Source organism: Anabrus simplex, chromosome 5 (assembly GCF_040414725.1).
Source record: "Anabrus simplex isolate iqAnaSimp1 chromosome 5, ASM4041472v1, whole genome shotgun sequence".
Taxonomy (NCBI): Eukaryota; Metazoa; Arthropoda; class Insecta; order Orthoptera; family Tettigoniidae; genus Anabrus; species Anabrus simplex.
Window position 1 is genome coordinate 233,647,697 of NC_090269.1, and position 15,708 is coordinate 233,663,404.

General features: G+C 39.0%; 1 protein-coding gene across 2 annotated transcripts in view; it reads right to left on the bottom strand.

The window, feature by feature from the left end:
- Positions 1-1,010: 1,010 nt before the first annotated feature.
- Positions 1,011-15,708, bottom strand: part of LOC136874795 (coiled-coil domain-containing protein 13) — a 102,658-nt gene continuing 87,960 nt past the window's right edge. For both annotated transcript variants that reach the window (XM_067148466.2, XM_067148467.2), the window contains exons 6-9: positions 13,392-13,470; positions 9,837-9,977; positions 4,585-4,739; positions 1,011-1,326 (exon numbers count right to left, since the gene is read on the bottom strand). In XM_067148466.2, the coding sequence (XP_067004567.2) occupies positions 1,149-1,326; positions 4,585-4,739; positions 9,837-9,977; positions 13,392-13,470 (553 nt within the window). In that variant the 3' untranslated portion in view covers positions 1,011-1,148. The remainder of the gene's footprint in view (positions 1,327-4,584; positions 4,740-9,836; positions 9,978-13,391; positions 13,471-15,708) is intronic.

Sequence of the window (15,708 nt, forward strand, 5' to 3'; positions counted from 1 at the left end):
TGACTGCTGATCAGTACACTGATGCTCTGCTTTCTGTCCATCAACGGTGTGTCTCTAATTTATTTTCTTGTGCAGGTTGATCATATATCTCCTGCAATTCTTCAATCTCATGATATTTTGCTGACATCCATTTTATCTTAATTGTTGTTCTCTGAATTACTGTACACAGTTATTAAGCAGTACTGTATATTATTTTCTTGCCATTGACTTATCCACCTGGAAGCTTTATGCACAAATATTTTGAAGTTTGATCATGTCATGAAAATAGTAGTAGTATGATAAATTACATCAGGTGATCTTCTGCTAATCATCTATTGTTCAGAGATCTTTCAAATGTATCAGATGCTAACCATGGTGATGTAATTCTTCATGCAGACATGAGGAGGTTTAATAGAGGGGAAAACATTTGAACAATTCTACTGCTTTCTGGATAAGATCAAGGACTTTCTGAAATCACCTCCCATGCAATATTATCAGCAACTGAATTGTGACATCATGAAACTCTGCGTTGTACGATGGTGTTAACCTGACAAAATTAGTTTGGCAACAGAGATCTGGTTTACTCTGTCATCTGGTAGAGTAAAACAGAATGTCAAAACTGATATGCAGACAGCCTAAATGGCATCAGATGGATGCAACTACACCCAGCAGCTGAGGCATTATTATTATTATTATTATTATTATTATTATTATTATTATTATTAATTATCATAGGCTAGGTTTGCCTAAGGATGGACTAATAATAGTCCTACTGAAAGATTTATTCTAAATGCCCCTAATTCCACCGTAATAATAGCAAAAAACTTCTAAACATACTGTAATTCTTTGAAAGTGACACCTGAATCTTCCTTGCTCTCAGTGCCATAAAAAGGAATTTCATTTTGAAGCACCATCCATTTTTCAGTCCTATTTTCCTCTGAGCCCATGATTCAAGAATAAGCCCTTCACTAATTTGTACTCACCTCCTGGATGTTTGCATATGAATATACTTCTTTTTTTATTGTTGGTATTCAGCAGAATATTAAACATTCCAATATCATAAGAATGATACATATGACAAGGTCCACATTTCTACAAATATTTTTTTTAAAGTCTGCAAGAACAAAGTTATTATTTTTGTTTCAGATACATGTGAGTGTAGTCCTTTATCACAGTGATATGGTCTTATTCTTCTTGATAGAAGTTTGTGATCTTTGTGCTTTGAGGAATGCAGAGCGAGCCTGCTCCAGAAGTGATGTGTATGTACGGAGATCATCCTGCTTCTCCTGCTGTATGCAATGAACTCTGGTTCGCAGGGCCAAGATCTCTTCTTCCATGAGTTCTATCCTGAACAGATAATGATGAGAAATTTGTGAATGTGCAACGTGTAATATTATTAAAGGCCAAGAAATTGACACACTAAGAAATGAATAACAATAGCAGAATAATATATTTTATCACTTTCTAACATAAATGAGCTATTGTAATCTTTAAAGAAAACGAAGGTCAAGAAATTGAAACACTAAGAATTGAATAACAATATGAATACCAGAATAATATATTTTATTACTTTCTAACATAAATTACTTATTGTTATCTTGATAGAAAACAAAGTCTTTTTGTATATCAGTATTCTCAAAGATATAACACACTGTTGTATACACATAAAGTAGTAGTACACTCATGATATTCTCATGTGATATGCACCAATTTGATCCAGAATTTAGAGAATCTTCAATTTGAATTTTTCACAACAAAAGATGCACTCAGAATAATTGTACCCTGGTGTGGAATCTTGTACTGGAACAAACAGATCTGTATCTTCCAAAGATAAAGGAATATCAGTGCCATCAGAATCAGAAGATTAATGTCTGTATGCCAGTTTCATCTGAATTCTGTGGCTGCTTTTTGTTGTCCATTTTGAGAAGCTTCTCTCTCTCTCTCTCTCTCTCTCTCCCTCCCTCCCTCCCTCTCTCTCTCTCTCACTCACTTTGAAACCTCAAGTACAGCCTTATATTGGGAGGTTGTTATAGCAACTGCTGATGATATTCTTTGTCTGTTGTTTGTTTTAAGTGCTGATATAATGAAATGTTGTGAGGAGTAATGTGATTGGCTAGTCCAGTAGGTTCAGTTCTTTTGAAGGATTGACTACATTAGTTCATTCTTGCACCTGCTTGTACACTATGTCTCTGCTAATGTAGTTCCTTCCTTCCCACTGACTTAACAGTATAAAATCTCAAAATTTTGACTATTTATTCACTATGGAAATTCTAAGTTCCCTTGGAGGGAATAAGATATTTTTCCACCAATAGAGCATATCAAAAATCAGTTCAAAAATTAGATGTATGGCTTTTCAGGTGTTTGCTCTATTAACCAGCGTTTTGTCTTAGGTCTGACACTAGACTCTTCAGAGTGGGATGTGTCAGACCCTACCCACTGACGCTGGGGTGTATGCAGGTGAACTTATCAGAAGCCTATTTAACAGGCACAGTCTGATAACTGCATACGGGAGATAAAACTCCACAATGGAATTAATGCCCACCTAGCAGTTCCGAATGGAAATTCTAAGTTTCCATGGAGGGAATTAGATATTTTTCCACCAACAGAGCATATCAAAAGTCAGATACACCCCAGCGTCAGTGGGTAGGGTCTGACACATCCCACTCTGAAGAGTCTAGTGTCAGACCTAAGACAAAACGCTGGTTAATAGAACAAATGCCTGAAAAGCCATACATCTATTTTTTTATCTGATTTTTATTTATTCACTACTCAAATGAAAAAACTGACCATTTAAAGACAGATTTACAAATTAACTAGAAGCATCAAAGAAGTTTCAATCAATCAATCAATCAATACTGATCTGCATTTAGGGCAGTCGCCCAGGTGGCAGATTCCCTATCTGTTGCTTTCCTAGCCCTTTCCGAAATGATTTCAAAGAAATTGGAAATTTATTGAACATCTCCCTTGGTAAGTTATTCCAATCCCTAACTCCCCTTCCTATAAATGAATATTTGCCCCAGTTTGTCCTCTTGAATTCCAACTTTATCTTTATCAAGTAGGACTTCGTGGGTAGACTTCACATAAAAGAAAGACATGATCCAAAATTTTCATCTGCAGCCTTCATCAGTGAAGGATAGAATAATAATGATAGAGGTCATTGTTGGCAAGTAGATGCTATGTGAGGTAAAGAGAGTGGAGAGGGGGACAGACAGATAAGAGAATGGAGAAAAGGGAGCAGTTATCTTATGTTAAGGATGGGTGCTTCAGTGGACTTGAGCACTAGTTGTCCAATTTCAGAACCTTTATCTTAAGTTCTTGCAGTTAGCTGATTATTGCAGAATACAGGCTGGTATCTTCTTCTGCTATAATTTTCAAGCATATGAAAATTAACACGCTCTTCTTCCAAGCACAGCTCTCAGTTAGCTGTGTGGCAGATGTTTGGTTTAGTTAAGGTTATATTACCTCCAATTTTGTAAGGTTAAGAATATAAGGCACTCCACAGGATATAAGGAACAAAATTTGAAAAAAAACAACTGTCAATAGACACTATCTAGGGATTCGATGCTCAGACCGTTGAAAGCAGAGTAACATTTGCAGTGGAAAACTTGAGGATAGTTGAGTAATATCAATCTCAACTTAATTCTGGGCCAAAGTCCCATGAGATTTCCTGGGATAGTACAAGATGAGAGCACTAAATAAAAGGTTGGAATTCCCAATATTTAGCTATAACAATTTATTGTTGTCATTACTTAACCTCACATCTGAACAGTACAAAACTTACTCCATAATTAAGAAATGATGAACATTATGAAGGATTATGATATGTGTGGGAAGGAGTAACGGTATTTGAATGGCTAAATGGTTAGCGTGCTGGCCTTTGGCCACAGGGGTCCCGGGTTCGATTCCCGGCAGGGTCGGGAATTTTAACCTTAATTGGTTAATTTCGCTGGCACGGGGGCTGGGTGTATGTGTAGTCTTCATCATAATTTCATCCTCATCACGACACGTGGGTCGCCTACGTGCGTCATATCAAAAGACTGTTTCTAAACAAGCTTTTGACAATGGGCTTAAGAGATACTGGCAGGATGTCAAAGCCGGCAGATGAACAAGACACAGATACTGAAAATGAGATTGGTTGTTAACACACAGTCCATAGAGGCTCTTCCTGTCCCTATTCACACCAGGCACCATCACATTTGATGAATTTTTCACAGTTAAACATTTACCCCCCATACTTCTCACCCTCTTGCCCTTAGAGGTTCTGAAATTGGACAACTAGTGCTCAAGTCCACTGAAGCACCCAGCCTTAACATAAGATAACTGCTCCCTTTTCTCCATTCTCTTATCTGTCTGTCCCCCTCTCCACTCTCTTTACCTCACATAGCATCTACTTGCCAACAATGACCTCTATCATTATTATTCTATCCTTCACTGATGAAGGCTGCAGATGAAAATTTTGGATCATGTCTTTCTTTTATGTGAAGTCTACCCACGAAGTCCTACTTGATAAATTGCTGCTCTCCATTTGTTTTCTAGACTTGCATATATTTCACTCCTGTTAGCTTTCTTACCTGATCTAATGCTAGTTCAATTTCAACAACTCACCTGCTATTCAACTCCTCCACTATTGCTTCTTTCTCCTGCATACGGCGGCTGTTCCCATAGCTTGGTACTTTACCGGTTCCAACTTTCTCCAGTTCAAGCCGAGCAACCTTTGTCTCCAACCTGGCAGCTTTATGGCGCTCTCTTCTGAATGCTTCCTGCAGAATATTAGATTGCCAGCAAATAAATCTCAGAAACAAAATACGATTGAAAATTATTATTTCACTTGAGCTTTCACAAGATCTATAAGTGTCATGTAAAGAGGCTGGTTTTGATCTTTGGATTTTCCTTGCATTAGTCTGGCAGTGAAAACAATCTAGTTGTCCCCCATTGGTTTTTCAACATCCACATTCTTCTCTGTACTTAAGCTTTGACTTTCTTTTTTAATATAAACTTAACCATAATAGCTGATTTGGGATCATTTTCCCAAGTGTTGTATGTTTTTTTAAAAAATTTTGGTCTATGAGGCTTAGATTTCCTGTATCATTTTTATCAAATCAGTCCTCATGCTACCTCTTGGTTAATCCTACAAACTCTTCATACTGTAGGTGTATTTTTCTTCTCATTGCAATGTACCTCAAGGGTGAAGTTTAGTCAGTGTTAGAAGAATACTGAAGAGGGAACGTTAGTTATTCTTTACATATTAATAGTGATCGAAAGCATCAAGGGAAAGTCTGTTCAAGTTACCTACTGTACTATAGATACAGTATCCCATGGAGGAAGCAATGGTCTGTGGCTGCAGTTACCTCGTTTTATAACTTAAGTTCAGACTTCCCCAAATAATAAAGTACAAAGTTAATTCCAGGTTTGCTGCATCCAGGTTAGGTGGGACATGACAAAATGAAATAACTCCTTTAACCAATAAAGAAATGCTAGTGTTTGCAGTGAAGCATTACAGCCCGACTGACCTGTAGAGATAAATAAAATAGATCTGAGATATTTCTGTAGGTGAAAGGCAAAAGTTGATATACGAAGGTAATCCCAAAAATAAGGTCTCCTACTTTTTTATAAGTACATAGACCTGTTTATTTCTGCAATGTTTACATCATTTTACAGCTTGAACATTTAGCTATTTTTCTACATAATCACCATTTTGGTCGATGCATTTTTGTGGACGCTGTGACAGTTTTCGTATGCCCATGTCATACCAGCTTGCCGCCATGCTGTTCAGGAAGTTATGAACCTCATCTTTCACCTCGTCGTCGATGCTGGCACACATCTTACGCACAACTTCCGGTATTTCAACTTTTCCATTAAAATTCTGTGAGCGGCACTTCGGGAAACCTCAGGAACCAAAGTGCAGAGATCATCCGGGGTGATCCGCCGATCTTCACGCATGATTTGCTCAACCTTCTCAACTGTCTCGACGGAAATTGATGGTCTCTCACTCCTTTATTCGTCATAAATTTCAGTCCGACCGACTGCAAAATTGGTGTTAAACATAAAGAAACACGCCTTCTTTTTATTTGGGGGCAGGTGGGGGGTAGATAAACTTAACGGCGGTGGGGTGTAAAAGGAGGTGAGACCAACTGATTTTACTGTTCATAATGTACTTACAAGGAGCCTCCGTTGCTCAGGCGGCAGCGTGCCGGCCTCTCGCAGCTGGGTACCGTCGTTCAAATCCCGGTCACTCCATGTGACATTCGTGCTGGACAAAACGGAGGCAGGACAGGTTTTTCTCCAGATACTCCGGTTTTCCCTGTCATCATTCATTCCAGCAACTCTGTCCAATATTTCATTTCATTTGTTATTCATTGACCATTGCCCCAGAGGAGTGCTTCGGCAGCCGGCACAATTCCTACTGTCACCACTAGATGGGGCTTCATTCATTCCATTCCTGACCCTGTCGAATGACTAGAAACAGGCTGTAGATTTTCGATGTACTTATTCTGATCATAAACCGATCATTTTTATCTTTCCTGGGTTCGTTTTCAACAGCCACTTTTCCTTCGGAGAACATTCTTAGATTACAGTAGATTCTTCTGCCATATAAATAAAAATTTAAATGCATTTGAAATAAACGATAGGAATGAGATTGACCATCAAATTGTTCACCTCTATAATAAGGACAATAATGCACGAAAGTGTGTCATTCATATTGCCAGAAATCCTGCACACTTGCCTATGTGCGACAATGGTGTTGGTCACATTGTCAACAATGACAATGGCAGCAATTGGAATTTACCGCCAAGTAGCGGTCTTTCATCTTGCTGTGGGGTCCAAAACATTAATAATAATAATAATAACAATAATAATAATAATAATAATAATAATAATAATAATAATAATAATAATAATGTTCTGGACCATCGTCAAATTGTGCGGACTGTGCTGGAAACGGGTCCTGGCCTGGTAATGACTACGAATACAGTCCGGCCGCAGGTTCAGTACTGCCAAGGCACCCAAGACAACACCACGACGGATCTCCTTCAGGATTTGATCCATACTAAAAATGCTTATAGGAAAAGATGGCAAAGATTTAGGGAACATCTGGACCTAGCCCAGAAAGTACGAAATCGATTGATGGAAAGAATGATTGAAAAATGTGAGGGATTTTGCTGTAATCTCTCAGAAAACGAGTCAGATCGCAAATTTTGGCGGATTCTCTCAGAAAACGAGTCAGATCGTGAATTCGTAGGATTATATATAAAACGTTAAGCAATCAATTAAAAATTTTAGTATAATACCGTAGCAAAGCACGGGTATCTTGCTAGTATTTAATATAACCACTACCCCACATTATCTTACTTTTTCTCTCTTCCTCTTTGTTTTCCTCTCTCCTCACCAAACTAACCCATACCAGAGTGTGGTGCGATTTGATCCAGTCCTCCACCACTATGCTTTTGATGTTATCTAGCAAGTCCTCTGAACTCATTAGTAAATCAATAATGCTCCCCCCCCCTTGTTCAGTAATATAGGTAATTTTACCTTCTCTGTCCCCCTCCCAATAGCCGTTCAGAATGCAGAAATCCCCGACTTTGCATAATTCTAAAAGTTTTCTACCATAGTTATTAATTACCTCATCATTACTACTTCTTCCTGATCCTACTATCAACTCTTCTTCCTCACTATACCTCGGACTTCGCTCACCTATTCTGGCATTCCAGTCTCCAAGTAACAATATTCCATCCTCCTCATACCTCCCTCTAATGATACTAGTTTATCGTCGCCATAAGACCTGTCTGTGTCGGTGCGACGTAAAGCCCCTAGCAAAAAAAAAAAAAAAAAAAAAAAAAAAAAAGATACTAGTTTCTAATAATAATTCCTCACAGAACTTATCATTTGCATATGGAGATTCCTTGGGGTGACAGTAGGCAAAAGCCAAGCATACATGTTTCTCTCTCCCTGCCCCTCTCCCCATGTTAAATCTTATCCACATAACTCTTTCAATGTCACTCTCAATACGCTCTATACATTTGTTCAACTCTTCTTTGACTAGCAACGCTATTCCTCCGGGCACGTGGCCCATTTTACTTAATCTCTTCCTTGACCTGTGCCTCACCATGAATCCTCCCCAAGTCATCTCCCTGCCTACTTCTAGCATTGTTTTCAAAAGCGCTACAATATCAAAGCTTTCTATTAAATTTTTCACTTTTATATTGCCTATTTTACTCAATACACCTTCAATATTAACAAAGCCTATCTTCCAGCCTATTTACAGCTTTTTTTCCCTACCTCCCAAACCACCATCTTTATTCTTACTTCTCGTCACCCTCTCGCTCTCAGCTTCTACCTCCCTTCCATCATTCTTTGACGCTTTATTGTCATCCTTCCTCTCCTTATCTTCTAAATATTTCTTTTCCCCCAAAGGTCCTTCAGACTTCTGCTTCTCCCCTTGGTCATAAGGTCTCTCTCTTTCTTGTCCCTGCCCCAGGTCGGCAATCAATGTATCCTCTTTTCCTTTTGGAACACTATCTGATAACACTTCCTGAACCTGCACATTTGATCTTTCATTCACACTGTCTTGCACTGCACTGTTTTCTTGTCTCGGCGCTTCAGCCATCATTACGTTTCTTCTCTCCTCTTGGGCGTACTCCTGTCTATCTCTTGGCCGCTTCGATTGTTCTTCTTCCTGTTTCAGCTCTTCCTCCGTACCTTTTAGTTTTGTTACAGACCAAACATGCCACCAGATACCATTTGTTACCACCAACCTTTGATCCTTAATAAACGCTTTAAGGCCTTGATGTCTAACTCTGCCTAAATGTTTTTGTAAGATTTTCATATTCTCAATCCCTTCTCTTCCCAAGTCTTTGTTTATCCAGATCCTTTCACTTTGTAAGTTCCTGGCGTTTTTTAACACTATATCCGCCATTATGGTTGACATCAGCTTCACTTTCACTGGTCTCCTACCTTTCACTTTTCCTACTCATTCGACATCGTCCATATCCACTTCACTGAAGTTAAGTTTCAGCTTATTTTGGATGAGGTCCATCACTTTGCTCATTCTTCAGAGACGCCACTTCCTTTTCCAGATTTTTTACCTGCTCTTTTAGCATTCCTGTTGCTCTCTCATTCTCCTCTATTCTTTTTTCCACAATTCCTCACTGTTCCTTGAACCATGTCTTCATATCTTCAAATCCCTTGGCTTGTTCCTTTCTTAATTCCTTTACCAGTGCATCTCCCGTATATGTTTTTACGGCATCTCCTATCAGCCCCCTGATTCTCTCCCAGTCCTCCCAGCTCATGTCAGAGCCTGAATTAATCTCCACGCCCCCTATAATTAATAGCATAGTTATCACTGTCGCTCCCAAGAGAGCCTCGCCGATCTTCCCCAGTTCTCCCTTGTTCGCCGCATGCCCCATCGTCTTCTTCTGTCTGCGCTGCCAGCCACCGATCGCCGCGTGATATTGCTCAATACCAATCATACTATACTGCACTCACCTTACCACACATCCACACTGGTCGGTTGCTCAAGTAGTACTGAAATCTGCTATCTAGATAACAGCCATAAATACAGACCAGTGACGACTGATTTCTAAGACCGGTAGTTTCCGAATACTCTCTGGATGTTAACGGACATGCTTAGTTTATCTAGATTCTCACCTTTACAAGAACAAGGATTATGGTAAACCCTGTAAGTTTTCCTAGGGGATTAATTCTTAGGCACTTGAGGTCAGAAATGAATTGTGTGATAAGTATAGAATTCTGAACTGTCCAATGAATACTCGCAGAGTGTAACAAGACAAAATTTGACCAGAGATGTCACCACTCTGGCAGACCTAGTTACTGACTGAGAAGATGGTGTATGTACTAACCTCTGCCTGAGCTGCAACACAGCGTTGTTCATCTAGGCGACGGTTCATGACAGCCAATAGCTCTAGAAGTCTCACCCGCTCAGCCTCTGCAGCCTGGCTCAGAATTTGGCACTCGCTTGTACTGGGAGACTGCATACAATCCTATGCATATCAAAAATATATCTTGTAGTTCAGAACACTCTGAACCATAAAGTTAATTTAAAACAAGAGTTGGCCTCACAAATTCTTACAGGAGCAATTTTGAATTTATAGTGATAGGTCTTATAAGATTTCCTTGTAGACAATATAAGTTGTTTTCCTCCCAGCGTATGTGCCTGGATATCTATAATTAAACTGAAAGGTGGTGGTGATTATTGTTTTAAGAGGAAGTACAACAAGGCAACCATCCTCTATATAACACTAATCAGAGAGAAAAAATGGATGGGATCCGACACTTCAAAAAATGAAGATATCAGCCAAAGAAAGACAAGGGCCACAAAGGGCGTGAAAATGAAAGACTCGCTAGGCCTCGATACCTAATACCATCGGGGCCGGAAAAGAACAAGAGTTGACCAAGAGAGGTCGAATAAGGTAGATGAAAGTAAGGAGCCTGGCACAAGTAAGTGGAAGCAATGCCAGGACTCAGCTAAGGGCCCCGTAGGCGCCAACCCACACTCCAAAGTTCAGAGCCCCTGTGACTCCTATTAGTTGTGTCTTATGACAGGCATGGGATACTGAGGGTGTTATTCTACTGCCCCCACCCATAGGGGGAATTAAATTGACAGTGTTCAGCACAGCATGGGCTGTATTGTTTGTAGGAGTCTGAAAGTTCGTAGATATGCTAACTAAGCGATGAGCTCATGAATTATGCCACAACAATTATTAGTTCAAAGTCTTGCCGCTAGGCAAAATTATGGCACTCTAGGCAGTCAGAACGTGCAATATTCCATAACACTGATGCCAGAATATTTTTCTGATGGTATTGTGTTGTGTCAGTGCCTTTGTTGTTGCTTGGTAATGCATGACGATTCCTTTTGTGAAGTGAATATTCGTTGAAACTTAAGACAGTTGAACTTCTCTGTGTGAGATGTAATGGCTATTGAGATCATACACAGCTAGTGATGTTGTTGTACCAGAATGGCAGCAACAGTAAAGCCGCACTGTGGGAAAATCCCCGCCCCATGTCAATTTAAGGCCTAAAGAACATGATTAAGAAATTTGAGGAAACAAGTGAATTAAGTGTCGCACCAGGGAGAGAACGGCAGCCCATCCCCGATGATGTTGCTCTAGCTGACCCTACAGAACATGCCTCCATTTCTGCAACTAGAGCTAGAGCAGTGTCACGTGAATGAATAGTTCTGCAGTGCATTTTACACAGGTATCACTACAAACTTCAAGCAAAGCAAAGCAAAGCAAAGCAGAATAGTCATCTCTGTACAGGCCATGAAGGCCCTTGGAGGGTGGGAGCTAAAAGTTTCCACTATCCGTAACCTCAGCACTTGGTGGAGTAGAGTGGTTAGCTCTACGTCCGGCCATCTTTGCCCCAAGAATTAACCTGGTACTCATTTTCGGTGTAGGCTGAGTGAACCTCAAAGCTATGTACACCTCCAGAAGTGGAAATCTCATTTCTTAAATTTTTCAATTTCCTGGCGGCAAATCAAACCCACGTCCTTCCGTGTGAACCAAGCATGCCTTTACCGCCTCAGCCAGGCAGTCCCTTACAAACTTCTCCCAAGATGTTCCACAACGCCGTGACTTTGCCCTTCAGATTTTGGCATGCGTGGAAGTGGACAATATGAGGCCGGGGAATATTTTGTGGACTGAAGATGCAAAATTTTTTTCTAGAAGGTGCAGTGATTGCACAGAACTGTCGCATATGGGGTTCAACACCTCCACATGTTTTGCAGGAACAGTCATTGCATTCAGCTTACGTGACTGTTTGGTGTGGTTTTACAAGCTCCTTCATTCTTGGTGCATTTCCCTATGAGGAGATGACCCTTCAACGGCCTGTTAGGTGTTCAGTGACATCTGCACGTTATAGGAATTTCCTTGTGCAACATGTCATTCCAACTTTTGCAAAAACACAACTGTGACCACACCGTTATTTTCATGCAAGATGGGGCAACACCACATGTTGCTCACCAGGTGAAAGATTTGCTGAGAGAAGTCACCAGTTTTTTTTTTTTTTTTTTTTTTTTTTTTTTTTGCTAGGGGCTTTACGTCGCACCGACACAGATAGGTCTTATGGCGACGATAGGATAGGAAAGGCCTAGGAGTTGGAAGGAAGCGGCCGTGGCCTTAATTAAGGTACAGCCCCAGCATTTGCCTGGTGTGAAAATGAGAAACCACGGAAAACCATCTTCAGGGCTGCCGATAGTGGGATTCGAACCTACTATCTCCCGGATGCAAGCTCACAGCCGCGCGCCTCTACGCGCACGGCCAACTCGCCCGGTGAAGTCACCAGTAACGACCACATCATCTCTGGGCATTTTCCAGATGCGTGGTCTTCAAGATCCCCCGACCTAAATCCACGTGACTTTCTGATTGTGAGGATATTTGAAAGATCGTATCCATCAGAAACATGTCTGCATACAACGACATGTCATTCTGATTTCACCCAATATGCTGTGGGCAACTGTTGACCATGCTGTGGTATGGATGCAGCATTTTGCTGAGTTAGGAGGCTATATTGAACAGTGTTTGTAATTATAAATCTTAATAAATGTGTGTGATCTTTCCTGCCTTTTTTCTGTAACACTACCCCTGCTTACAGCACCATATTTTCACCTGGTGGCAAGACTTGAAACTAATAATTTTTGTGGCATAAGTATTGAAAGCATTGCTTAGTTAGCATATCAACAAAATTTCAGACTCCTACAATGATTATAGCCCGTGCTGTGCTGCGCTGAACACTGTCAGTTTAATTGTGGATACCCAGTGCTACTCAGTGCTACATTTTACCAAGGTATTTTCGGCTGCCTGCCTCTAAGTTTGCTCCTTTCTCCTCTTGCAATATTTCAACTATTCCTTGCTTTCACTAACACAATGATAATTCCTAAACCATTAATGCAAGTGATAAATTGTAAAGGGTACTTTTAACTTAATAAGATTTCTGAGGTGAATAAACAAGGTGGATTGATTTATTAAAGAGGAGTGTCAGAAGAAGAAACCTGGACTGGGAAAAAATGATGGAAGAGGAATGTTGAAAGGAGAGAGGAAGGTAGAGAAGTGTCAAAATGCCCCGACTTGGCAGGAGCTGATAAGGGGAAAGGAGGAGGATGATTCCTGGATTAAACCTCGATTAAACCCACCAACTTGGTGAAGATAAAAATGTTAAAACAGTGTAATAAATCAGATAAGACAGGCCAATGAAGATCAAAATTACGATGAGTAGACAACGTAAGGCAACAGACCCTAAACAGGTCATGTTGTGGTGAAGAAATGGAGTAACCTACTGTAATAAAATCACCAGTGCATCATGCATGCAGCCTCATCACTACTACAGTGATGTACATATTTAAATCCCAGTAACTCTTAAGATCTACAGCTCCTCAGTGGGGCCTCAAAGATACTAACATGCTGGCTGGAAGGTTTGCTAGAGGCAGGGCTTCTTGGGGTGCTGTCATCATCACGGGTTTTCGGGCGATTAGGAATCCTGAAACAGATATGAAATATTTAAGAATTCTTTATTCCCAAACCTGTCTCTTAAACAAGTATTACACACCGATTTGCTCACGTGATGATTTGATTTATGGAATATAAGAAATGGCATTTGTTGAAAGGGCAGATGTCACATTTTTTGGGTTTTTCACTTTTACACTGATTATGAAAACTAGATGGGTAGATACACCATTCTGTGCTGAAAAGCCAATATAACCTTACTTCTAAGCTCATGTGAAATACAACCCTTTTCACAATATTTTGTTAAAATGGAAAATGTCCACGATATCAGCCCTTTTAAAATTTCTTGTATGGTCAAGTTGGCACTATGTATTATTGGTTGTATTTAATAATTACAGTCAGTGGTATTTGCAATGTTGTGGATTGTAGGCATTAGAAATAATAATTCAGAATCATGAGTTCTTCAAGTGAAGGTGGACGGTCCCCCAAAGAAAAAAGGAAAGCCAATCTTCAAACATATAAGAGAAATATTATAAAAGATGCTAGACTGAAGCTTACACAAGTTACTCTAGAATGAAAATAGAGGTCAAAACAGCTGGATATGGATTCAGGTAATAATATTTTATTATTGTAATGAATTAGTATAATATAGTCAATTTGAATGTAAGCATAATTTATTTTTTACTGTATTTAACTGTCACTAATTTCACTGTAAATATGAAAAGAAAAAAAAATTGTTATATTATTACCACCAAAGTAAACAATTGTTCATAAAAGTTTCATTTTCATTTTAGAAGCAGCATATTGGTGATGATGATTACTTGGAAATCTTCAATCAAGTGCACATACTCAAAACAAAAGACAAACAAGACCTGTTTCTTCAAGGATTAATTGATATAGAAGGTGTTGCACATACACGTCTACGACAAGAGGAAAGAAAATTACACAGAAGTCATTATTTCAAGTATCATGCACAATTGGATACTCAATGCATCTCGGTATATTTGACGTCATTTCTCTCACTTTATGCTGTGACTGCAAACTGTGTTAGATGCATAAGAGATTTGAAGCTACACAGGAAAAGCCCAACTGATAAGAGAGGTAAAAAAGTTTATCCTTGCTTGCAGAAAAAAAAAAAAAAATCCATGAACACATAAATTCCTTTCCATTGAAAGAAACACACTATGCTGGAAGAGTAGATCACTATCTAAGTGCAGATCTGAATGTCAAAATAATGTATAACTTGTTCAGAGAAAAGTACCCATGCATGAATGTCAGTTATAGTGACTTCTGTAAAATTTTGAGGAGAATTTTAATTATAAATTCGGTTAGCCACAAATTGATTGCTGTTGCACATGCAAAAAGCTCAAGCTTTAAAATCACCACATATTAACGATGCTGCTAAATGATATGCTGTAGCAGAACTTGCTGTACATAATAGGAGAAGTAAGAAGTTCTATGCTGCATTGAAAGAATAATATCTGGATGAACTAAAAGGGCTTAATAACAATGTACTTTCTTTGTCCTTTGATTAAATGATGAACATTTCACTTCCAAAAGGTTTATTTGTTAATTCGATTTAATAAAGCATTTGTTGATACATGGTTGTTTAAGTTTCTATTGCTCATGGCCGGCTATACTATATTTATGGCTGGGTTAGGAGCTAATTTTGAGTTTGATTTGAAAAAGATTATTAGTTTATCAACTATAAGCCAGCTGGGGTTGATAATAAGAACATTTTTTATCTGAGGCAGTTGACTGTTAATTTGTTCTGTATTCATGATATGAAGAAAAACAAAGCTATATTTTACTTATGTGATGAGGGGCAAGCTAGGAAAGGTCCTGACAAAGTTTGTTCTTTTTTATGGGATAATTTACAAAATAATAAGCCCGCTCATACTGAAGAAGTCCATTTGATCATTGACAATTGTGTTGGACAAAAAAAAAAATCACCCTCTTTCCAGGCTGCTTCTAATATTAATTAACATAAAAAAGATTTTTTTAAATTCAACACTTGTTTCCCATAAGAGGCCATAGTTTCTTCCCTTGTGATCATGATTTTAGTATTGTAAAGAAAAAGTTAAGGAAAATAGATAGAATTCATTCTATGCATCAATTAACAGAGTTGATTATTCAAAGTAGCACCACACACAAATTCATAGCGAAAGAAGTAGATAGTTCCATTGAAATTTTTAATTTCAAAGACTGGTAGACCAACTTCTACAAGAGAACAGCTGTCTCCATTGAAAGTTCATCAAAACAGTGTGTTCAT